A 26,634-nucleotide genomic window follows, 5' to 3' on the forward strand; every position below is an offset into this window, starting at 1 on the left:
GGCCCCTGTGCGCACCGGTGTTATTTGTCGAAGATGCTATTAGATTTGTGCGCTCGCTTGTTTACGTGGCTGAACTGCCCCAATCAATCGCCGTCGCTGGGACGTGGATTTCGACAATGTCCAAAGCATCATGGTGTTCATACGGTTTTCCATAGTTTCATGCTAATGTGACACACTAGAAAAACTGCAGTGTTCACATTCGTGACTGCTTCTGGTGCACGCATACAGCAAAAGCATTGCCTTCGAGATCTGCTTCAGAAAAACGGAGTGAGCGACTGGAATTTGCGAATTTTGACATCACCAGTCATTAGAAGTGTAAGATGTACTGTCGCTGTAAGTTCGCACAAATGTCGGGAAAAGTTAACTACGGAAGATCATTACGTCACGTCAACCTTGGCAAGCGAAACCTCCGTGACATCATTGGCATTGCTCTTTCATTCGAAGCATTGGTCCAAAGCATGGCCTTTGAGACGTTGCGTGTGCCACGTTTTCTCCTAAATTTACTGTCTGCCATGCTGTAAAGATTTGATCAAGCAACCCCCCCCCCTCCATTTTTTATGCGAGCATTTAATTAATTACACATCTCAGAGGCTACAAACTTATTTTCAGTTTCGTTTTCATTTTTGTTGCTTTAAGTGGTGTGCAGAAATCCAAAGCAATCCAATCCATATCGCATATTGACTTTCGGTTGTTGAAGGTCTGAAGGGTATCGCGAGGATGGGAAGCCAAGGTAAAGTTTAAAACGTCACATACATTATGTTGATCCTGCAATATTTCATTCAAAAGCCTAACAAATACTTCAATGCATTGTATTCAGCATCGTGCGTGTAACGATCACGGTAACGATTTGTGCCTACGTCCATGTAAACAATCAAGGGAACTGCACATGTTGAGATGGGGATGAGACGCACTTGTACGAAATGCGTCTTTTCGTGGATCGCATACGGCTATTTTAATCCAGTGCATTGAAATATAGCGTAGCGTATATTTTAGCCTAAGTAGTTAGTGTTCTGACCATACTGGCGTTCGTTGAGAGATGTTGGTGTGTCATGGTTGAGCCATTTCAATGCCAGGGCAAGGTTCTATGAATCGAGGAATGTGGTACAGGCATGTTAACTCAGAAAGCCTCAGCAAAATCTCTGGCACTGAGTGTTTTATGCATAGTTGCAAGGCGTCCAGCTCGATCTGTGTAAACGAAGCGTTAGTATTTTAGAAACTATGGCTAAGCTCTTTTCATCTTGTGGCCGAACTCGTATAAACTTGGCTACGATTACCGGCACTTGCATGTGTAACATGTGCTGTACGTTCTCGTGATATGTTTTAGGTGCCGTTTACGTAACCGTAGGATAACGATCCATTTGTTCTGCACTTTGCTACCTGTCAATGGTCCGTGTGGCCGTCCGATTCACTTCGGCCTAGCTAAATCATTGTGGGACCTTGTAGCTATACATAATTTATCATACGCAGTATGCAGATCGTAAAAAGCTCTCGTAAAGATAGCATCAGCGCTGCTCCGTGTATCGTATTTGTCATGTTCTTTTACTAATACCCATTCTCACAAATCGGTGTGCCGAGAAAAGGGCACTTCTGTCACAGCTTCATTAATACTAAGCGATAGCGTTATTTTAAACTGGAGTCGGGCAGCGTATGAAAGCTCCTGCTAGTTACGTTAATTAGCAAGTTATGTTTAGAGAGCAAAAATAGAAAAAGGCGAAACCGGGTTGCAGAGAACAAGTGCTGGATCAATTAAAGCAGTCTCATGTCTTGAAGCTAGAGCGCCATGGCAAAGCATACAAAGTCAGGCAAAAGACACGCATTGGCATAAACTTAGAACTTAGTTTTATTTAGTGAATGTGCACTATCTAATACTACCACTATTGCATAAATATGTACTTGTTTTGAGAATTGATAGAAAGAGAATTAATTACCACAGAATGTGCAGACATTTACTTTGTGATGTGGTGTGCCTGTCTTGATTTTCTGATACATGCTTGGGCAGGCTCAGCTTTGGTGAAATGTTGTATTTTCAGCCATATCTCTGGTAAACCGAGCTATTTATCAACACTTGTATACTTCACGTTAATTAATACCAATTGAACTTATGTGAATCTCAAGAGACAATCTGATAAGGGCTAGGCGAATGCAGAATATGATCTGGATCCAGCAACACAGACTTATGCCCTAATTTATCGAAGTCTGTGAATGTGTGGCTCAGTTTCCCGGCTGACACGTTCCTTTTTGCAGCCATCTGGGGGTCGGGCCGCATGGCAACTTCAGTCCTGCAGCGCATACTTGGAGCGCAGTGTCGCAGCGCTGCAGTGACGTTGCAGTTGCGGCCAAGTGCAACCAAGTCCTCCGAGCCAGCCCCTGCAGAGCCCGGCCAAGTAACGCAGCCATGGAGGCCGTATTCTCCTGCCAAGCCGGCAAATATGGTGGAGTTCGCGCTTGCTCGTGCTGATGACATCCTTGCCTGGGGAAGGAAGGTAATTGGTGCACCAGTGATAAAAACCTACGCATACTTCAGCCATGGCTGAGCGCTGCCATGAGCTTATAACGAGTGCTTAAGGATAACGCAGTGCGTTAACGGGTTAGGTGGTGCTTGTCCATAGTAACTTTTAGCACTACAAAACGACACAAGAAAGACGAAAAGACACAGTGCTACTCTCAACTGACATCATTTTATTGTGTCACAGACCTTATAAGAAGGAACGGATCTGAATATCATGTGTATTGTGCTTACTGCACATGATCTTCAGATCTGTTGTTTCTTATAAAGGTGTGTGACACAATAAAATGATGTCAGTTCAGAGTAGCGGTGCGTCCTTTCGTGTTGTCCTGTGCTGGCTGTGTCCTGTTGTCTTGTTTCGTTTTGTTGCACTAAAAGTTACTATGGTATACCTTAGAGAGCTCCTTGTAAAGGTCTCATCAACAGTGATTGAATGGGGGGTGTGTTATGCTGATAGAAGAAGTGTTTCGACGTGAAGGCCAGTCTTCAGTATGGCAACTACAGCTTTCATTCATGTTTATATCCCTCCAGCATTTATATAGTGCATCCTCTTCCATCTGAATAAGAGCTATATCTCCATTCTGTGCCATTTATGATGCACTGTCTGTAAATGTATGAAAGTTACACTTCGTCCTGAGCCGTCGTGCACGATATTGCAAGAAAGGCAAGGTGCTAAGATGCTGAGTACGTTGCTCTGCACATTTTTGCACAAGTAAGATTGCATTTCAGGCTTGAAGTACTTTTGTAATTTAATTATTGACTGCAAGCACTACAAGAAAAGTGATTATCTCAATATTGTTGGCAAAACAGGGCATGTCAGACGTCTTGTTAAGCACAAAAATACCTTTAGCAAAGTGATCTTCAGTAGTAATGATGAGCACATTGATGTGAAATGAAGGCACGTCGATTATATAGAGGATTGAGTCCACCCAAAGATCAATGTCTGTTGCTTTTTCTTTACCACTGCCAGACAGAAGTGGCAAAAACAAGTTGCTTCCACAAATGTGGAGACAGCACCTGAAGGGGATATGAACACTGTCAAGGAAAGCAGTTGCTTCCCTAACTAAAACAGTTCTCTTTCTTGAAGCATTGGCTCTTAGCTGGGAGATTTCTTGTTCGACCGCTGTCAGTCATTTGAAGTATCTGTATACCTCTGTTATGTTTAGATTTCGAAGATGTGGTGATAATAAAAAAAAGAAAAAAGTCAGTGGGTTGTCTTTGATAACTATAAAAAAAACATAGGCAAATGTTTACATAGTATTTATTGACATTGTATGAAACAATTTCCTGGGATGTGCAGCTGCACAAGAGACTGCAAATTCAGCACGGTGCTGTTTTATGCAGACTTCCCTCTGGCCACTGACATTTGGCCTGGCCTGCTGTGCAGTGGAGATGATGCACATTGCAGCCCCTCGTTACGACATGGACCGTTACGGTGTTGTGTTCCGTGCAAGTCCTCGTCAAGCTGACGTCATCATTGTAGCCGGAACGGTTACCAACAAAATGGCACCAGCGTTAAGAAAGGTACTGTCAAGATGCGTTGGAAGGGCCGTTAACATTTGCACTTTTTCTTTTTTACATTGCTCACAGTGCAACTATATCTCTGGAGAGACATGGGGTAGAAGATAAACCATCATTCTTTATCTGTGCTATCTTAAAGCAGGCTTTCTGCACAGTTTGAAATTTCGTTGCACTTAGATTTGCCTAAATTGATAAGATTTTCTGTTATATATTAAAAGCAAAGATACTATTAGAGTAAATATTAATCAAAAACAACTCAATAGTTATATACTAATTAGAGCACTATGTACATCACACTTAAAAAAATTCATTCCTTGAGCATGTCATGACTGGCTTGCTTAAATGACAGTGGCATCATTATCACAATGCTTTAATTTGTAAATTACCATTACTATGAACATTTGTACTTCTCTTTAAGGAAACTACGTAGCTGCTTCAGCTAAAGTGCACTGGGGTGTTGTTTCCATATGTGACCATATGACCAATGTGGCCATGGAGACTTTAGGTTTAGTGCAACACTTTTGAAACATGGCAAGCAGGTTTGCTCATTCACTAGATAGTACTGCTACGAACGTCTTGGCATAATATTAATGCATGGAATTCTTTGCCTCCGTTACCACCGTTCTCATGGCCACTTTTGTATTCTAAATAAGTGCTCTGCTTCTTCAGGTCGTTAAAGCTGAACTTTCTGTCTGAAATGCTACCACAAGTTGCATTCGAATTGGCCTAGAGATTGTCTCATAAAAGCATTTCTGCATTGTACATGTATCTGACAAGGAAAATCAGAGTTGGCCTTGAGCTAAGGCAGGGGTCTCAAGCTCACCTCAGTTTGCGGGCCGCAGTCACGAAGTTGTCTCCCGCAGGGGCCGGGACAGAGAAGAATAGAGCGGTAGTGGGGGGGTTGAAGAAAATGTCTGCTAACTTTGCCATTTGAAAGAAGGCCTTTCCCATATCTCATATATGGGTCATTTGTGAAGGGGATTTCACGTCACGTTTCGGAACGTATCATTACCAATCTTCAGAATGACTGAAATCTGAACAATGATCCTTAAATATGACATTAATTGTTGGGGTTTTACATCCCAAAACCACGATGTGATTATGAGGGACATGATTCTAAAATATAGTTTTTGTTCCATGGGTATGTCTTAGCATGGGGTGACGACAAGGGGTGTCTCATGAAAAAAATGCTTGGGACCTGTCACATCTCTGTAGCTCATGAATATACTTATTAAGACAAGAAATATGGGGTGAAGACAATCATATGCGGGACGGGCTGCATGCGGCCTGTGGGTTGCGTGTTTGAGACCCCTGAGCTAAGACTTCTTAAAAACAATCTGAAATTAACAACAGTGGATGTTAAGCTGTTCTATCGCAATCGATTGTTCATAGCAAAATCATTGGCACTTATAGTTATGGAAATCTTTCAAAAAACACTGCACCATCCTCGTAGTCACTTCTGGGGTGTGATCTGCTTAACAAGATCAGCACAGCTTTTCACTGTAGCTACGTTTGGTGAACTTTGTTGCTGCAGGTGTATGACCAGATGCTGGAGCCTCGGTGGGTCATCTCCATGGGAAGCTGGCGCAATGGCGGAGGCTACTACCACTACTCGTACTCGGTTGTTCGCGGCTGCGATCGCATCATCCCTGTGGACATCTATGTTCCAGGTATGGTACCCGTAACTTTCGCTAGATTCATTCGCACAAAGGAAGGTTTTTTTAAATTTTATTTATTTATTTATTTATCAATACTGTTGGCCGAAGGCCGTTACAGGGTGGTTGCGTTACATGATATGAAAAAAAAGGAAAGAAAAGAAAATGCAGTCGCGCTCGAGGACAGACTCAAGGTACAGTACACGCAAAAGGCACAATGCAGTAGTACACGTAATACAATGAGGTACAATGCAAGCAACAAGAGCTGTAGACACTATTAAATTCTGGTACCATCAAATCTGCCGCGGTCCCTTGATGAATCAGTTCTTATACAACAAAAAACGAGAGTTTTCTATAGGTCGACTGAATCCACAAGGTAAAAGCTATGTGTCTACAGTCGCAGTGAAAAGTTTAGTTATCCCGGTTTCAAACTTGCTTACATTGTTTACTGTCAGTAGTTCATGTGGCAGTGAGTTCCACTCCTCTATTGTTCTGGGGAAAAACGAATATTTATGTACATCTATTCGTGCTGCAATTGGTAGAATATGTTCTTGGTGGCTGCTTCTGACTGTTCGGGACACTCGCTGTTTTATATATTTTTGGGCATTGAAATTAAACCAGTTACGATGAATCAGATACAGAATTTTCAATCTAGCTATCCTCCTGCGTTGAGTAAGTAAAGGCAACTTTAGTTTGTCAATCATCTCAGTTACGGAATCAGTTGATCGGTATTTTGATAAGATGAATCTTGCGGCTCTTCTTTGGATTTTTTCAATTCTTTCTATCAGGTTGTTTTTAAAGGGGTCCCAGACGACGCTCGCGTACTCTAGTGTAGGACGAACAAGCGTTAAGTACGCAGTTAATTTAGTTTGCTCTGGAGCAAGTTTTAACTTTCGCCTCAAGTACCAGAGCTTTTTTTCAGCCGAGGAGCATATGTTGTCTATGTGCGTTTTCCAGTTTAGATCATGCGATATGGTAAGTCCGAGGTACTTAAAATGGTTTACACGGCTTAGAGCCTTGCCATCCATCTCGTATTCGAAGGAGTGTATATTTTTAATTTTATTGGTTATCGTTATATACATAGTCTTACTGTAGTTTATTTTCATTTTCCACGTATCGCACCAATCACTAATAATTTTTAATGCAGAATTTAAAGCGATTTGGTCACTGCGGCTGGTTACAGTGGTGTAAATCAGGCAGTCGTCTGCAAAAAGTCGAACCTTAATATTGGGGTTAATCTGGTCAGCAATATCATTTATATAACTGAGAAAAATGACAGGGCCTAGCACCGATCCCTGAGGGACTCCTGACGTTACAGGCAACAGTCGGGATTTCGCACCATTTACCTGTACAAACTGTGTTCTTACTAAATATGATTTAATCCACTTGATTATATTGATATTCACACCAAGACTGAACAATTTATCAAGAAGTTGAGGGTGCGGAACGCGGTCAAACGCTTTCGAGAAATCTAGGCAGACAGCATCTAATTGACCTTTCTCGTTTAATACGCTAGAAAAATCATGTATAGTTTCAATGAGCTGTGTAACTGTAGACAGTTTTTGCCTGAATCCATGTTGGTTCGGAAAAAAAATATTAGCATTTTCAAAGTAATTAAACAAGCTTTTCGATATCACATGTTCCATAATTTTGCAGCATGTGGATGTAATTGAAATAGGTCTATAATTTCCAATGGTGTGTCTGTCACCGGATTTATGAACAGGAATAATTCTGGCAGTCAACCAATCAGATGGTAGGTTGTGCTGGTCCAGTGACGCCTTAAAAATGATGCAGAGATACTTAGTTACCCATTCCGCATATCGTTTTAAAAATTCATTTGGGATACCATCAGGACCAGCCGATTTTTTAGTGTCAAGGTTAAGCAGTAATGCCAGTATTCCCTCCTCTGTAAAAACAATGTCAGGCATATGCAACATACCATCGGTGCGAGTCTCAGCAATATCAGTGGACATTGGCTCCGGTGGGACGAACACAGAATGAAAGTATTCATTGTATTTTTCAGCAAGTTCGGTACAATCGTTAATAATATTGCCGTCGACACACACATACTGTATCTGTTCGCGCGAAGGGGCAAGATGACGCCAGAAACGCTGTGGTGAATCTCTCATAAAATTAGGTAATGTCTGCGAATAAAAGTGATCTTTCGCAGTCTCGATCATATGCTTAAGTGTTCGGGAAAGCTGCGAAATCTCCGTTTTGTTTTTTTTCTTTGTTTCGACTTCTGTGTCTTATTTTACGTTTAAGCTGAATTATTTTGCGGTTAATCCAAGGATTGCGCTTTTTTACTGCCTTGGTTCGTTTTGGAACGTACTCGTCCAGACAGCTATTTACCATGTTCTTAAATTTATTCCACAAAGTGTTGACGTCAGTTGCCCCATCGAAAGAATCCAATGACAACTCAAGACAGTCCAAAATGCTGACATCATCTGCGTTACTATAATCTCTTATACAGATAGTAGACTTCTTTGAATCCTTCATGGGTAGTGCTTCCTTAATAGAAAGCAAAACCAATTTATGATCTGATAATCCGTCTTTGACAGAAACACTACATTCTGTTACATTACTTGAAATGAGTACAAGGTCAAGTAACGACTCTGAGGTCGGTGAAATCCTAGTGTTATCCCGAACAATTTGCGTGAGGTCGTAACTGAAAGAGAGGTTAATCAAGGCTTCACAATGTGTAACATCGGTTGAACCCACTGTAAGATCAGCCCAATCTATTCCTGGTAAGTTGAAATCTCCCGCAATAATGATACGGGTGCTAGGAGGAACATTATTGCACATGTAATCCTGCAGACTTTCTAAAAATGAAATGGGAGCGTTTGGACGTCGATAGACAGCTCCGATAACAAAAGGAACACCAAGAAACACTGTTTTGCACCATATACTTTCGGTGTTGGGACAGTCATCCATAACAATCAGTTGAATGTCTTTTTTGCAAACAATGGCTACGCCTCCGCCACGCGTATCCCTATCCTTACGGAACACGGTATAACCAGGAGGGATTAGTTCACAGTCCTTTATTTCAGGGCGTAGCCACGTTTCCGTCACGACAACAACATCTGGATTGTACTGCATTAGAAGGTGTTCAAATTCAACGGCTTTGTTGGCCAGGCTGCGAATGTTAATATTGATCAAACTGAAATCCCTGGGATTTCTTTTCTTTTGTCATTTTTTTGTACGCCAGCTTGACCCTCCCTTACCAACTTTTTTTCGGCACTTTTCGTTTTCGTCCCAGAAAAACGTGTCATTGTCAATCAGAATCTTATCATGTACGAGGCGAACCTTCTTGCCACTTTCTTTTTCCGCTTTATGGGTGTTGACTATGGTGTTGACTATGATGGCTCTGTTAGCAGCCTGTAGTTGTTGAGCCGCTATGCCACAGCAATTCAAGAAGCCTGTCGGGCAAGCTTTTTTGTTCTTACGCTTATGCACTTTAACCCTTTGAGGGTCGACTTTTTTCGCGAAATGCGTCCCAAAATTGTGTTTCTTTTATTGCTGAATTGAATTCTTCAGACGAATGTATTTAAGAAAAAAATTGTCTAAAATCTTTTTGGGTGATCGTTCGTAAAGTGACAAAAAAATCATTTGGGTTGTTACGTACACATGGTTTATTCCTGAGTAATAGCAAGATAAATTCTAAAAAACAACCTATACGACTGTTAAAAAATTATGAGCTGAAATAAACGTCTGTGTAGTTCACAGACGTACAAAAATAAGTGCACGAAGTGGCATTTAGTGGAAACACGCAGGGAGAAGAGCCACTTTTGATCCAGTGAGCATCATCTCGCCGCGCACGCTTTTGAGATGTCGCTCACTCATCAACATCTGAGCCTTAACTTGTAAGTAACTCCTCGTATGACGTGCTGACGTTTACTGAATCAGATTCTGACTCGGCAGTCGAGCGGTGATTCAGAGGAATCGCCGCTAGACTCACTTGTGGCAGAGAAACCGGCGTGCACTTCCATAGCGAAAGCAAACTGCGCGGTTGAGCACACTGAAGGAAACTGTGTCGTTGTGAGCGCGTCTGGAAAGCGAAAACAAATCCGAAAACCTATAATAATCCTTCATCTTATCGCCAAGGAGACGGAAGCGGTTTTTGTGAGTCCCCGAAATAGGAAACACAACTACAGCGGCATCATTTGTGTCAGTTAGCACCTGCATGGAAACAGGCGTAATCGCGGCCCGGGGAACAATAAACGAGAGAGTAACAAAAAAATCGTCACCCTTTGAGAGATTCTAAACCGGAAGGCCATCAGTTTTGCGGGCGCAACAAGCAGGAACCGGCCAAAGAACGATACCAAAACTAGCCGGCGCACCACTGTAGTAAAGCATAAAAGAAAACGGAGAGACATCGACGCAAGGAAAAAATTCCACGTATTCCCACAGTGTGGCAGCACATGCCATGCAAGAGAAATGATCGAAAAAGGCACGCGTTTTTAAACGTACAGGCATTATGTACATGTACGTCTTTGACAGTCTTGTGGCTGTTGCGGATGACGTGGATATACGTCTTTGACCATCAAAGGGTTAAAGGAAGGCCGAAATGACAAGAGATAATGAAAGTGAAAAAACTGCACGCATTTGGGACATAACGAATGGGAAAAGGCTGGACGCATTCGGTCTTTGCTCTCGACGCTTCTCTGCTGTGTTCAAAAATCTTTTGTGCCATACTCCTGCGGGCAAGTTAGAACAAAGATGTCATACTCTGAGAGCATGACTTGTTCCACCAGTGTAGATCATTCACTTTGAGAGAAGGTGCAAGAGCCATGAGGAACAGGTGAATTTTCCATTTAAATGAGATTGTTTCGCTTCCAAGCATCCATCGCTACATGGCTGCGCAATGCATGCTCATCTGAGGAATGTCTGTTCATATATCAGTGGAAGTGGCATGCAAGAAAGCTTGTGTACAAAGCTAGATCCAATACAGAAAATTTGACAAATAGGCAATTTACTTCGCCTATATTGAAACTTCGTTATATTGAAATTAGAACTTTTATGCAAAGTACAATCGACGATGGGTTTTCTTTTATGTGGAAAGTGCCGCAAGAAATTTCGACATAACAGGTCACAATGAAAGACAAGAAAAAAAAAATTGTTGAACCTGTGAGCCAGGCACCCCATTTACGGCTTGGTGCTGCACCAATGAAGTTCTCTTTACAGTGGCTGTACTGCGCACAGAAAGCTGAAAGAAATGCAGGTCCAGTGCACTGTAGCTAACAGTATAAGTGAAGCTGTTGTGCCAATTACACCTCTGCAACTTGCCATCAGAACCTTCGGTATTGCCTAGAATGGCATGATGTTGACTGAGACGTTTGTGCTTCATATTGTACATACAACATCGAAACTCGTTGCACACCACAAAAACAGGCGAGTTGTGGATTAAAATCCCATCAAAGCGTGGTGACAGCCTGAATTGCAGCACCTTTGTTTATGGTGGCAGCATTTTTCTCATTTGTAACATTGTGTGCAAGCAAGATCTGGTTTGAGGTTCAAAGTCGCGTCCTTATTGTGCGTCACTGCCGTAATGGTGGCGATTTTTAACACGAAAGTGTTTATGCCAGGTCTACCACGGCTCCACTGACATATTTCTGTCACGGATATCACGCTCTAAAATATATAGACTAAAAGATGGCAAAAGAAAAAAAACTATGTGGAAGAAAAAGTTCCGTCACCGGGAGTCGAACTTACGACCCCTCGCTCTGCAGCGTGCGCCACGAAATGATTAGGCCACAGACGGCACGTTCTTCGCCGTGCTAACGGCGAGCTATTTATGTACACCATTTGCCGGTGGCGGTAATCAGAGATCGGTGGTATATCGGCGTGTTTTTGTTATCACTAGCGAGATGGCGCGAAGGGCTCGAAGAGCGCGCTTTGAAAAGATCGACGCCCCACGCGTCGCGATGAGTGCGCGCCTTCACAGGGCGTGGTCACTCGTGCGAGCGCTTACCTCTTGATGGCGGTGGTTTGTACGTCCTGTACTCTCACCGCAAGTTTGCGTTGAGAGCACGAAGGTCACTTCACTCACTACAGCGGTCGCTTTTGCGAAAGGAGCACGCTGCTCACACAAAAATAAGTTACAACTATGACAGTTCACGCTCATCCTGTGTATGTTTGTTCTGTGCGTCCTTTCTGCTTGAACGTGTTGCAACTTTCGAGCTGCTTGCCGTTCTCCGCGTGGCATTACAATTTGTTGCTATAGCATTCATTCCTTCACAGTTGGGGCGAAAGAATGCCCAACAAACGCTCAACTACGTCTGTGAAGACACGTTTCACTTTCGTGTTATACCGATTCCTATGACAGAGGGATCAGCCATGTTTTTTTCCCCACTTCTTAGTATAAAAAGTGGCTGTCTTTGCTAGCTTTTCATGACACTTGCACTCATGTTTCAAACGTAGAATTTTACTTGGAGGCCCCTCTATACAAAATGCTGAATGACGTGTTGACCATATCATCACAGCATACACTTGCCGATTTGGAGTACTGTCATGATAGTTTTCACCTGTTTTGCGTTAGTAAAGGTCGTACTATACGCCATAGAAAAAAATTACATAATCACTCAATCACCTCTTATGCTAGTGCACATATTGAAGCCGATGTAGCAGTGTATAAGATGGCCAAATGAGCCAGAGTGAATGTGAATTGGGCTGGTGCCACGTGACTGGTGCCATGCCACAACACAGTGTAACCTCCACTAAAGAAAACCGAAACTGGCTGCCGAAAGTCCATTATATTAAATTATTTAGGGCTCCCCAAAGCTTGTCACTATTTTTGGTATACCTAGTTTCAAGGCCTGAAATTCATCTATTGCTGAAAGTCAACTCTAGAAGAATTGTGTCAGCACTCTTTTAAATCAACAGTCAGCATTTTCATAAGTAAAACAATGCTACATAGTATTTCCCACTTAATGTTAGTACAGTCGAACCTTGGTATGTAGGATCTGAAGGGGATCACAAAAGAGTTCTTTATATAGGTAATTCGATATATAGAATATATTATATACAGAAAATATATTCAAGGGAATTTTATAACTTTTCGATATATGCGTGTTCGACTGTATTCTCTTGCTTTGACCGCATTATTTTTCAACTGCCAACTTTGGCAAGTCTGCATGCTGGTGCTTACACTGTTCAAGTGAAACAAAAGCACACTTGAAGCTGTAAAGGTCAACAGCTCTCTTTCTCTCTCATTTCTTGCTCAACTGAGGTACGAAGCTTGCCAGGGGCGTAGCCATAAATTTTTCTCTGGGGGCCGAGGTCAACCATACTGTATGTATGTTCGTGTGTACATTTGTATTGTGCGTGTATTTATAGTACACATTCAAAATTGACAAACTTCTGGGGGGGGGGGGGGGTTGAACCCTCCTAAACCCCTCCCCCTCCCTGGCTACACCAATGATGCTTTCAATGCCAACAGCGACACTGCTCTTCACACCAGCATTACTGCTACCTCAAGTGCTGCACCATGCCAACATGTTGTTTTCGCATGTACTTATGTCAGTGTCTGACCCGTATTTACAAACCAACATCATACTTGCCTCTTACTTTTCTCACCATTTCTGTTCCTTTACGTGGTTTAAAAGCACAAAAACAGTACGGAGGGCAAAAGGTAATTGTAAGGTTTGTGAATACTGGCCTAATTTGTTGTGTTTTGATCAATTGTGATGAAACTTGCTGAGTGTATGCATATTTGTATGCTGACTTCAAATACGCAATTATTTTTAGTACTATATAATGTTATTTTTAAAATGTCACATTCCATGTGCCTTTTTGGGAGCAAGCTTTTTCCTAAACTGAAAGTGTTACAGAGTAAGTCGGCATATCGCAATAATCTGTAATGAAAACTGTATACAGTGAAACAAGGAATGAATGTTCTAAGCCCATTAGAACAAAAGTTATGGTATGTTAAACATTTGTGAGTAAAATCCCTGCTTGACATCGATTCACTTGTGATGTTCAACATATAACTTTTGTTCAGATGTGTTTAGAACATCCAATCTTGGTTTATTCTGTACAGTTTTCATTTCAGATTACTGTGATTTGCTGATTTACTTTGTAACTCTCTCAGTTTAGGAAAAATCTCGCTCTGAAAAAGGCACATGGAATGATTGATATTTTAAGAACTACATATAGTACCAAGAAAAATAATTGCATATTTCCAATCAGCACACAAATATGCATACACTCAGCAAGTTTCATCAAAATCGACCAAGAATTTAAAAGGAAGTTAGAGACCCATGTCCCTACTCAAAAGTGCACAAAAAGTAAAAAATGCTAAGAAAAATAAGTACGAGTTTGGCTTGCGAACACAAGCCACTTTAGCAAAATGCCAAATTTTGCCATTACCTTCAGTGCTGCACCCTTTATGCGAAACTGTTCCATTATTTTACTCTTAAGTTGTGACAACAGCCCTGTTGTTGCATTTCAGGCTGTCCTCCTACGGCCGAGGCCCTCATGTACGGCATCCTGCAACTGCAGAGGAAAATCAAGCGCATGAACCTCACTCAAATGTGGTACAGAAAGTAGGCTGCACTTCTCTACTGTAGGGGTTTCAAGTCCGCACGTATTAGAAGTTGTAATAAAGATGTGTAAAGTTCTCTCGGACTTCTCTTGTGTACATTGCTTCACTTTTCACTGCATAGCATTTTACACACCTAATCCCACAACCTGAATGCAGCATGCAATACTCAATATGTAAATGTTACTGCCATATTGACATTTCCTATAAAAACTGTAAAGTTGTGTTTTTCTGCAGTACTCTTAGTTATCCCAAGGGTGTACAAAGAGAAAGGCAAGTTGTCACACACAATTGATTGGCATGTTTACACCAGCAAAGGGTCAGAGGAAAAAAGTGAAACTTGATATCGAAACTATATTTGTCGAGCACATTGTTCATTTTATTTGTAATAGCTACTAGTCCTGATCACTGGTTCAAAGCTAACCGGAGAACATCCTTCTTGTTGCACAGGTTCACGTCTCACTATACAGTGTTTCAAAATGTTTGACGTACTGTTCGCAATGCTCTCCCTTGGCAAACTCTGGCACACCTCTGAGATTCTCATTGCGGTGCTCGAAGAACTTGAACACGGCATAAAATATCCGCAGGATCTTCACTCGTCTTCGCTGCCTCGAGAAACTTGCGTGCCGAGATTGAATCTGAAGTTCCCAGGTTCTGCACAAACCTTATAGCACTGAGCACCCTCTTCTGCGATAGCAACACTTCGACAATTTCTTCGTTGGCTGTGCCCAGCCTCTTGAGCATGTCGAGCGCCAGTTGAGTAGCCGGTGGATACACTGCATGCAACGATAGAAGGAGACATGCCAGTGGCTTGGAATCCGTCAGAACATGGTACTGTAGGAACTGGTGCAGCTGGTGAAACCGCCTGTTGTGAACGAGGACATTGATTAGCAGCTCGTTGTGACAATAGGGAACTGGTAGCTGGTGCTGCACCAACGACCTGATGTACTCGACGAGGGTGGAAACAACGAAGTGAAACCTGTCTTCGCCTTCGTCGGCAAACTTTGAGAAGACAGTGAGCGTACATGTCGGAAGGGTCCACGCAGCCTTCCTTGGCAGCGAGCTTGTCGAACACGTATGCGATCTGCTCAAGCGGGAACTGGGAGTCTTTCTCCAAAAGACGACGACACACTCCGAGCAGGACGTCCTTTGAATTGGACCGCTGCAGAAGGAAGTCGACCAATTGGCGCTTGTCCTCGAAGTGAGCCAGCAAAGGTTCCAGCCTGAGCGTGACGTACCAGAGGCAGCCAATCTTGGCATCAATGACAATGTTCGGTTGAAAGACAACCCAGTTCGGCGAGTACAGCTCGTAGCTGACTTCCTCTAGCGAGTTGTTTGGCGGCAAAGTCACCTTCAGCTTTAGCGGGCGAATCGGCGACGGAGGAACGACTGGCCTGTGATAAGTCACAAAACCGTCGCTGTATCCGGGCAGCTTTATGTCAAACAACATTGACTTCTTCGATGCTTGATGGTGCACGATGACCAAGCTGTCCACAACGTTGACAGCAAACCTCCCGCTCGTGTCTAGCTTCAAGATGTCGGTTTTCCTCGGCGGTGCCTCCTTTTGCAGGGTGTAAATGACGATCTCGGCTCCGGTGCCTCCTACTGAAGTCCTCGCCTGGTGCCGTAACACCACGATAACGCACTTGCCATAAAGTACCGCCGTTGTAACGTCTCGTTCGAGAAGGCATACCCTCGGAGGTTTCGGAATGATCGGCAAGTCGACTTCAAACTTCGGGAGCCGCGTCGCGACCCCCGGTTTAAACTGAAACGGGTGTAAGATGTTACCCAGAGGTCCTGAGGAAAGCACGAGCAAAGAAGTCTCTGGTTGGTAAACGAACCAATTCACTTGCAGAGTGTACGTCTTCAGGGAACGCAAAGTCCGCTTCTCCGAGCTGACCTGGTACAACTCGATGCCGTGGTCCGTAACGAAGACGATCTCGTTTGCGCATGTCCAGGCGATGCCCAATATATTTGTGGCTTTTCCTTTGCAGCTCTGGGAGTACTCGACGCTGTCGATTGTGCCGGAAAAGTTGACGAACTCGACAGACTTCTGGCTGCGCTGAATGGCGAGGACCTTCAAGTCGGGTGAGAACTTAATAGAGACGACGTCTCCCTTGTCGTCCATTCTGAAGTCGGTGGACTTGCAGTCGTCGGGGCCCTTGACAACGACGCCGGTAGCTCCGCCCGACCGCACAACGAATACCTGCTGGTTGGCATCATCGAAAAAGACGTTCGCGATCTTGCTGACCGGTTCAAACCTGATCGGATTAGAACTTAGTTCGAGGAAGTAGTCTTTTTCGTCTGTCATTATTGCAGAAGACAGTCACATCACGGACGAAAGTGTATCCGTAGCGCCATTTGCGTCGATAAGCTGTACGAAGAAAAAACGAATATTACAATTTCTACTACATATCATTGTGACTTGAAACAAAGTAACGGCAAAATCTGGTGTAAAACTAGCGCGAAAAATGGTCTTTATAACGCTAGAATTTACTAGTAACTTTTTTTTTCTTTGTCAACATCAGTTTTGTTAAGGGCTTCACACAAGCTTCATACACGCACGCACGCACATTCACCACACACGCGAAGGGCAAGAGGCATCAGCAGCCGCCCAAAGAAACTCCGCTCGTAAGAAGCATGAAAGTAATAGGTAGGTGGCATTTTTCATAACGTTGCTTGGTAGTACTTAGGTAGACTGTTGTGACTGGTAAGATTGTTGTAGAGCGCAAGTGTAAGGCGTGTTTTCGGCATTACGGCAGCGTACTCGGTGATGTCGGCCGCGGCCCCGGGACCTCGAGGCTGCAGATAGGAGCTGGGACTCTCGAGCACGGCTACAGCTAAAGCATTTCCCGTGTCATCGCAAGTGCCTGCGGTGAAAACGTCGTGAGATGTACGACCCGGAGTCGCCCACAGGGTGAGCATATCCAGCCTCGCTGGAGCTTTGTTTTGATTTTTTTGTATGTTTGTATTTTATCGGGCATGCACCGCCGCGGCTGTGGCTGTTCTCTCGGTAGCTCAAACATGGCCGCCAAAAGCTGATCATCCTGTGGCCCCTTACGACCGAAAAAGCGCCGATAGTCGACGGCCCCGTCCCGTGGCACTTTCTAGACGTGCCGAGCGTGTCGACGGATGTCCGGAGAGACATTTAATGCCGAGTCTGCTCCCTAGGTAAGCGCTGATGCGGCGCGTCCGCCATCGCAGAATGGGGAGGCTTCCCCGGTCGGTGACGCTCACACGATATCGACTGTGAAGACCCTTGCGCGTTATTAAATCTCTAAATGCACCAGGACACTACTACGACAGGCACGACAGAGACCACGAATCGCACCTTGCGACCCGACGGGAGCTGTTGCGAACGACTGCGTTCGTACGTGGCGGCAGCCGCAGTCCGTGCGAGCGCAATCGCCGAGGCAGCCGCTCGACCGCCCGACCCCGACGGAGCCATGTTTCGTGTTGGGCTCGCCGATTTAAATGGCCGTGCAAGCAGCTGGCGCTTGCTCGCTTGCCACGCCGGGGAAAGGCAGCTCGTTCTGTGCTCTATTTACATGGACACATCGCTGGTAAGGTTAGCTTCTCCTGAATTTCTGCCGCTTGCAGAGGTTGGTGCTCGCTTTCGTTATTCGTATTTTTTTTTCTCTACCCATTAGAACAGCTATAGTTGTGGCACTGGCGCGGCGTGCGCCTCAATCAAAACGGATTATCGAGCGGTCGTTTTCGCGGCCATGGAAATGTATTTTCGCTGCAGTGTGTGCCTACATCGTCTCTGACAGCGTGTCTCATCGTTCACTGGTCGGCTGGTGGTTTTCGAGTTCTTGCCTTCGACGGTGATCGTCGCACGCAGGTATCTGAGAGCGCGCGGGCTTCGTGCCCTTGTTACGAAGGCGAGAATATTGCCTTGCCTACGTGTATCCAGTAAATGTCAACGTCGTCTCGACCTTCGTGACCACGCCGCGATTGTCGGTCAAGTCGCAACTTGCCTGTTCTCCAGCCACGCACGCGTACTTTTTCAGTTTTGAACCGGGTAATTTCAATTTCAGGAGCTGTCTGTTCTTGCATCTGTCAGTGAACATACCGTTGTGTGATTTTAGGGTTACTTTTAAGTAAATACTGTGCAATGTGTTATATGCTCCGGGTGCTCGCATTTTGCAATATTTCCAGCTTGACAAACTGTTCATGTGAACAAAAAGAAATTGTTAAGTCATCCACCACATCTCATCTGAGGCAACTTGAGGCACCCAGATACATGTTTGTTTTTGCTTATATTCGGATCTGATACATACCCACAAAGTGATGTTTCTGTGCCACCAGTTTTTAACTTTTGGACAGGTGTTATTGGTAACAAAAAATACACTTGTTTAAGGCCAATTTCACCTGCCAGCATACTTGCAACAGTGCAAAGGCAATATGGCAGTTCCCAGGGTGCTCTTGTGGGAAAGCTCTATAGGTCACAGATACAGTAAAGCTGTGCTTGCTTCTTCAATTGCAATACTTTACATACATCTTGTTCATGCTGTAACCTTGGCTCATTTATATACCATGCCAGTCAATGAATGCATACCATCAGTTAGCCATGCATTTAAATTCCCGTGGATGGTTATCACACTGAAACTGCAGCAGCATTTCAATGAAGACCCTATCCTTTAAAAAACACTGCTTGCTTGTCATTTTGCAGCATAATACCAACTACCCTGCTTTCATTACTGTTTAATAAGTCATTTGAAACTGTATTCACCACTGTTGTTTGTTAAAATGAGAATTCCTTAAAGGGCCCCTAAACTACCTCCGATAATTTTTTAAAGGGCCAGAAAAAGGCTCACTTCATTTTTTCTTCATCTCACAAACAAGCTCGCCCATATTAGGAAGAACGCACACTATTGGCGTTCTTCCTAATGAAGTTTGTTGTGTGACGGCGCTGTTTGGAGTGTATTCCTTCTATCTTGTGTCCGCGTTTTTACGCTGGCCATTTCAAAATGCATAATCAATTCCAACTTGCCCAAATGTCAATTCTTCTGATCATGCAGACAGCTGCAGCGATCACATTTTATGGACATCACAGAGCTGCTCGCCGCACAGACGCTGCATTTCGAGAAACGATTCCCGCGCCCCTCACCAGCGCTGTCCAATCCTCCTCCTCATACGTGACTTGATGTAAACTTGCCCATGGGCAACTTTGCGTAGCACAGACTTCGTCGATTGGTCCTCTGCACTACAACATGGCGCCTTGGGCCTGCGGTGATGCGGTTTTGGCCACGCCTTTACCATGCTTCTTCACCGCCCCTCTAGGGTGACCCTAGCGCCGCTCTAACACGAGTGACACGTGGAGGAAGCCTTGCTCGGTCGTTGGCTACAGGCCGGTAATGTAATCACTGACATTGTGTTACATTGCTGAAGTGGGTGTAGTCACGACAGCGGGCTACACCTACCACTCCTGGCTGCCAAGAAGGGTGGAAAGGCTGACCAAGAAGCCAAAAACCAGCTGAAAAGGGTTGTTCTATGCCCTGTAACTTCCTTGTAACAGCACTTATTCGCAAAAAAATTCTTGCGACGGCATGTGAACACCGTACAAGTGCGCAGTTATTGCTTCATCACATGTTATTGACCGCGGGTTTGTTTTCTGGCCCCTTAACATTTCAAGTAAACGCGTGCATCAAGTTCAAGATGCCGTCACGATAAACAATGCCAAACGCAGCAGCGCTACAAGCCGCGGGCGCGCCACTAATTCCCAGAAACAATCCTCCTCTCTTGGCCTCTGGGTAATTCCCAGTGTGGTGGCTGTGATGCCAACATTTGCGTCTGGGCGTCATCCACAAAAAGAACCTGTCTGTCTGCTCGCAGGTATGCGTGCTCTCCTCGCATGGCGAGAAGGAGTAACATTCGGCCTGGAGGCGAGGCGAGCCGATGAACCGAGCTGTGCGAAGGAAAGAGCGAAACGAGCAGGGGCCACTTTTGGATCATGAAACGCATGTAGCTCCGCTATTACGGCACTGTTTTGAAAAATTCTTGCGGCTGTGTGTTTGTTGAAGGCTTGTGCACAGCTGCGACACCACAACTAAATTTCGACCTCTGGGTAGTTTAGAGGCCCTTTAAGCCTGTAAGGAGTTTGTGCTGCCATTTCGTAAGGTTGTTTAATGCTTGATTTTTGTATACTGAATGTCTGGTTTGAAAAAAAAATTCACTTGGTGCATTTACTAGTGCATAATTTAAAGTGGAATGGTCATCGTATTGTTGTGAAGCACTGGCTTGTGACTCAACAGAACTTGTGTCCTTCTTGCAGTTCTCCAGTCACTGTTGTGCAAAGCTGTGAATGGGGACTCTGAAAGCTCAACGAATGAAGATAGCAAAGGCTTGGACAAGTGAGTGTCACTTTTGCTTGCGCAGTGGTGGGAGGAATAAATATGTACTTCTCTGGAGTTCTATCGAGCATTCATATGTGTGATTGGTCCCTTCTCTGGAACTCTCTGCACTGGCCAAGTGGTATTTGCTACCCTGGCATCCTTGCAGTAGTCCAAAATTTTGAACTGGGATCTGCAGACCACGGTTCACCTTTGGCCGTGACCACAATTGGTTCAAACCATAAGATGGGCACGAGTGCTTTTACTCTAATGACCCATTGCATGTTTTGAACAAGCTGTGCTTGTCAGGGCATGGTTTGACAGCAAAGCTCGCCTATTGTGATTATGCTGGCCTTTGAAGCCCTAGTCGTAGATGTTTGCCCTAGCAGTTCAACTAATTGATAGCATATACAGAAGCACCTTAGCGTAGGGTGTGTTATTTTAAATTTCTGAAATAATCGAATATGATCTTATTCAATTCCTAATCATATAGTTGCTATTCATGATCCCGTAATTTTCACATTACGATGTGCAAGAGCGATCAGAGAGCCAGCTGTTGAGTGCCCTGAATGAAAGGGACCTGCGAAAGAGGAATGGAAACAGAACTGTATGCTGTCAGCATTCTGTCCCTATGTGGCCTTTTGGCATTTGCACAAGGGTGAACTCAGGAAAGCGTTGATTTCTTGGTTACATTTGTATTTAACCCTTTGAGGCGCTATGTACACAGTTGTGTACACCACATGTTTCTGCTAGTTGTATCGACTAAGTGGCTAACCAAGAGCAAGATACATTGAGCTTCGGATGAATTGAACTTCCTGCATAATAACTTTGTCTTCATTTAACTTCATTTTTGAGTGTACTGTTGCATATGATCACTTTACTGAAGGCACTACCACGTTCGACGAGTCGTTTGACGTGCCGCTTCCCGCGATCCACGGCAAAAGTATAATTTTTCTTTGCTGAACTGTGGACATAACCGAAAACGAATTTGCGCCAGATTTCTAGCCTGGTATTTGCTTCTATTTATGCAAAAACAGAGCATGAGTGACTTCCGAATATAAAATGTTTAATTACTATATAATTAGGATTTATTACTATAACATACATAAATTCTTATATTATGACATGACCTTTCTTGCAATAGAATATTGAGTTCCTTGAAATGACGTTGCATAAGTTTGATGCATTTACAGACAGTTCTTCCTAGGTGGCGCCTGAAAGGGTTAATGTCCCATGAACAGTTTGTTTTGATAAGCAGTGGTGGAAGCATCATTTTTCTATCTGGAGCAGAAAAAAATGGAAGTTTGGAGCATCTATTGGTGTTTTTGGAGCAGATGGCAAAATATTCTGAACGACTCCTGGAGTTGAAAGCATCATTTAAGTATCTCACAAATATTATTTGTTATGAAACATATTACACATATAGTAATTATTACAAATCGCAAGAACCAAATAATTAATAAGATGGATGGTCATTGAACATTAAGAGGAGCTATACAGGGTGTCTTTTTTTTAGACAATACAGATTTTTTATAAAAATTCTATGACAGTCACGCTCCTGGCGTTTTCTCACGTGAACTCTGTCGAGGCCCCAGAGCTAAAATGATGTTGATGCCACTAATTAACAGAAACTATCTAATTAATGTTTTAATTATTGATTTGAGGGTAGGTGTTTATATTACAAAGTTGTAGTGCATGCTGATTTATGGCATACCTCTTTTTTAGACATCACTGAAGTTGCATGTAGTTCGAGCTATTCATCAACGAATTTCAAGGGCGAAATCGAAACTGATTGCGCCCGACACGCATGAAGTGCGGCGGAACACCGGAATGGGGGGGGGGGGGCATGTGACAGGGAAGTGATGAAATTTGAATGAAGGCGCGCCAAAGCAGAATCTCGTCAGAAAAATCGGCAAGCATTCTGAAATAAGTAGACAGTAAAATGTTTGCGTGTGATGGGTGGGGCCTGTTTCTTTCTTAAACTATAAAGAGGCATGAAAAACTATTTTGCCTGTCTGCAAGAAGTGCCGCCGTGACAGCCTCTGAGTTTCGTGCTTCCCGGACAAAGAAAAGGTTGATATTGCGGTTTTCTTGTGCACAGTTTGAAAGAAACAGATGAGCACCAAACACTACGTGCAAAAGTAAGGCGATGCTTGGGCGCAAGTGAGATGACGTGCAGTTTTTCACGGAAACATAACATACGGCCGCGGCGTGCCGTCATTCAAATTTCGTCACTCCCATGTGACAGGTAGTTCAGGTCTGACATAGCAGAACGGTCACGCTTTGTGCGTACCTTGTGCGATCAGTTTCGATTTCACCCTGGAAGTTCGATTATGAATATCTCGAACTACATGTAACTTTCGTGATTTCTAAAAAATAGGTATGCCATAAATTGGCATGCACTACAACTTTGTAAGATAAACACCTGCCCTTAAGTCAATAATTAAAAAGTTAATTAAAGAGTTTTTGTTAATTAGTCGCAACAGTGTCATTTTAACTACGGCTAAGTATTTCCGCCTCGACGTGGAGTTCCTGTGCAAAAATGTCACGAACCTTACTGTCATAGGACTTTTATAATGAATCTGTATTGTGTAAAAAAAAAACACCCTGTATATGTAAAATACCAGTACTTGTGGCAGCAATGATATCAAACTGATAAAACTGAGCACCTGATTATAAAAGTAACCACAACCACATACAACTGTCGCCAAAGTGGCAGTTTATAATCTGTACGAGATCAAAGCAATCTGTTTTCATATTTCACCAGAATAGCCTGCATTGAAACTTTAAAAAAAGAAATAACAACTAAATTAACTATACACTGAAAATACCACTTTTTGTGGCATAAATGAGGTCAAACCTGATAAAGCAATAAATGTAATCGGTCACACAACACAGTCGTCACAGCACCAGATAGTAATCAGTGTGATATCAAACTGATCTTGTGCACCAAAATAGTATGCTTATCAGCTACAAATATACAGCTAAATCAGGTATACCGGGTGTCCCAGCTACCTTGAGCCAAGGGTTAAAATATACAATATTAGAGGCAGGCGAGTGAAATCAGTTTCATATTGCTGACAGCCACCTTGCACACTACAGACAATTTTTTGTTTTGTAATTAATTAATTTGTTAATTAGGATTAACTAAATTGCTAAATATTGACTTTAGGCAAGAAATGGGATTTTCAAAGTTTGAGAGCATCTTCACAGACTGCCATTGCATTATTTGCGATAAAGAAAGTTGCATGTACAATTTTTTTCCAAACTGCAAAGAAAGCTCGTGAAATACAAAAAAAAAGTGACTAGCACATTCGTGCACCATGATCGTGCTGCTCTCAGCCTTGGTTTGAGTGAACGAAATCAGCCGTGGCCGCGACTTGCAGGCTCCATTGCAGCGGTAGGCCAATAAGTTGGCGGTGTTTACTTGGCCCGCGCTTGCTACAACTTGCTCCGTCATGCGTGCCAACTGGCTCATGCGGGCCAAGTCACGTGGTTTTTTAATTATTTGGGCTTTCTTTGCAGCTTGGAAAAAATGGTACGCGTGCAACTTTCTTTATCGCAAATAATGCAGTGAGGGTTTGTGAAGATGCTATCAAACTTTGCAAATCCCATTTCTTGCCTAAAGTCAATGTTTAGCAATTTAGTTAATTAATCCTAATTAACAAAATAATTATTTACAAAACAAAAAAAGATATTCGTAGTGCACAAGGTGGCTGTCAGCAATATGCAACTGATTTCACTCGCCTGCCTCTAATATTGCATTTTTAACCCTTGGCACAAGTCAGCTGGGACACCCGGTATATCGACAATGCCACGAGTACTGGCATTGTCGATATGCTAGTATACCGCTTGTCTTTGGTTTTGTTCAGGTTCGCTGGATGGTCACATGGTTAAAGTTCATTGTTTGCAGTTTTCCAGCACCGTTTCAGAGCATTTAATAGCAAAAATTATTTTGGAGCAGCACATCCATCACTGGATATGTAAACGTGCGGACAAACCAGAACTATCCTGTGCAACATGCAATTTTGCCACTCCTGTGGACGTTTATACCACGTTCATAAATTCTTGAGCCTGCATAAGCAATTATATTTTGCATCAAACATAAATCGCACCTATTGCATAATAAAACTTAAGAGCGCGAAAAAGAATGCGTACACTTAATTAACTGTGCATTTGGCCCAAACTTTGACCTTATGACCTCCAGGCTTGCTTGTTCCTTTTTTTTTTTCTTTTTTTTTTCCTTTAACTGCATAGGGCATGCATCATGCAATAACACTCATAGTTTTTAGAACCGCGATAGTAGTAGTGGGCACCAGACACATAAATGGCGCATGTGGAGACAAGGTGAAAGTAAGCCGAACATTCTGGTAAGGCAGAAGATAGAGAAACGCACTGTCGTTATATCATTGGCATATGAGCATCCTTTGCGTGCAAACCTGTCTTTGTTGTGCATGGTCATCGTTTTGGCAACCTTGCGACAATGTGTTGATGAAGGCTTATGTGCTGCAGAAATTTCTGCTGCCGTGCGATACAGCTTCTGTGCAAGGTTTGCCTTGCGTACTAGCTGCACAAACACGACAGTTTGAATGTGAATAAAAAAAGATGTCAAAACACCTTCCTCACTTCATCACCACTTCGTTATCCCATTAAGCCGCCATGTTGGTTCAACAACCACTCTTCTTGTGTGCACATTTGATGGTCTCTACAAAGTTGCGTTGTTAAACTCGAGAATCGTACTAACAAGCAAATGAACAGCCCCCAGGACTGACTGACAAGCCCATGCATTGATTCACCTGGAAGAAGGGAACCAACTCAATGAACTGCCCTCTTCTGACCACTGACAGACTTCAGCTTCAAGTAGACTGAGAAGCCATCAGAGATACGGTAAGCCTTATCATCAGCAAGGCACACTGTGACATTGGCAAGGCACGCTGTGAAGCCACAACACTTATTCTTCGCATGAGTACCCTGCTAGAGAGATGCTTCTGGCAACATTTTGCTTCTTTGGATAAAAAAAAAAATCGGACTACCATTCTTGAGCAACAAAATATATGAAGAATGGGTCCTCCTAGTAGCATGCCAAAAATATGTGCATGACAATCTAATATCATATTCACTATTAAGAGGCAAAAGACCAGCCTCTTCCTCCTGTGCCTTGGAACATTCCAAAAAAAACCAAGCAGGTAATGGATGCCAAGATGTAATCTTCGATAAAACTGCTGGACGTATTGAACACAAACGTATGAGACCACTACCAGCAGTAACACGGCCAGTGATCTGACTTACGGAATTGAAGATATCCCTCAAGCGATGTCATTGTCTTCAACTTCAGGATGGCTGTCGATGCATGAGACAAACTGGAGCTGTGACGAGGTGGAGGCACCTTTGCAGCCACACTGATACTGCAAGAGCCCTTCTACAACCTACAACATGCAAGGCAGGGGGAAACCAGTGGAACTTGCAACGCACAGTACAATGACACGTCCGCTCAACAGCGATATGGGAATTCACTAGGACCTGGTCTTCCCATAAACGTCGGGGCCATGAAGGCAAAACAACCTCTACTTATTGTAGCAAAGACTGGAAAAAGTTACCAAACGAACAGGGAAAGCCATAATCGGTTCTGGCCAGTACTGGTGCTGGCAACAAGAGGCCGACCGTTGCTGTGCAGTTGTCAGCACTGGCTTACTGTACGCTCTTTTTGTCATAACTGTCATCATAACGCTGAAAGAATCCTTCATGGCGTAACCTGTTCTGTCGGATAATGTCAAGTGCAGATATCCTGTGTGGCACTGTAGGGGCAGGAACCACAATGCACAAACTCACAGGTCGACACAACAGAGACAGCATAAAGGAGTAAGACGTTTTATAGAGTGCTTTACAGATACTGCATGGCACATCCCTGCTATAACACATTTGCAAAAGACCAAGCATTGACAACAGATTAAACACCAGCAACTGGTATCCAACATGGCACAACGTTGACTTTTCTTCACGCGCATGTGGGAATTATCACTACAGAAGGAAGCTGAACATTGTCTTTGAGATGTCAAGCACAGGAAGCTGATCACATAG

At 43.5% G+C, this 26,634-nt stretch overlaps 3 protein-coding genes across 3 annotated transcripts in view; 2 read left to right on the forward strand and 1 right to left on the reverse strand.

Annotated features, from left to right (window-relative positions):
* The first annotated feature begins 662 nt into the window (after positions 1-662).
* On the forward strand, positions 663-14,305 carry LOC119387316 (NADH-quinone oxidoreductase subunit B). Its single transcript, XM_037654665.2, has 5 exons — positions 663-730; positions 2,245-2,483; positions 3,851-4,030; positions 5,562-5,697; positions 14,132-14,305. The coding sequence occupies exons 1-5, from the start codon at positions 718-720 to the stop codon at positions 14,227-14,229; spliced, it is 666 nt and encodes a 221-aa protein (XP_037510593.1). The 5' UTR covers positions 663-717; the 3' UTR covers positions 14,230-14,305.
* A 273-nt stretch (positions 14,306-14,578) lies between these two features.
* LOC119387314 (regulator of MON1-CCZ1 complex-like) lies at positions 14,579-16,584 on the reverse strand. Its single transcript, XM_037654664.2, is given in 3 exon segments — positions 14,579-14,805; positions 14,807-15,238; positions 15,240-16,584. Coding segments are annotated over 3 exon segments (1,857 nt in total). The 5' UTR covers positions 16,533-16,584; the 3' UTR covers positions 14,579-14,673.
* A 528-nt stretch (positions 16,585-17,112) lies between these two features.
* Positions 17,113-26,634, forward strand: part of LOC119385912 (histone-lysine N-methyltransferase SETD2-like) — an 81,539-nt gene continuing 72,017 nt past the window's right edge. The window contains 4 exon segments of the mRNA XM_049414156.1: positions 17,113-17,138; positions 19,246-19,362; positions 19,989-20,059; positions 20,499-20,577. Of these exon segments, the coding sequence (XP_049270113.1) occupies positions 17,113-17,138; positions 19,246-19,362; positions 19,989-20,059; positions 20,499-20,577 (293 nt within the window).

Source organism: Rhipicephalus sanguineus, chromosome 3 (assembly GCF_013339695.2).
Source record: "Rhipicephalus sanguineus isolate Rsan-2018 chromosome 3, BIME_Rsan_1.4, whole genome shotgun sequence".
In the NCBI taxonomy this organism is placed as follows: domain Eukaryota; kingdom Metazoa; phylum Arthropoda; class Arachnida; order Ixodida; family Ixodidae; genus Rhipicephalus; species Rhipicephalus sanguineus.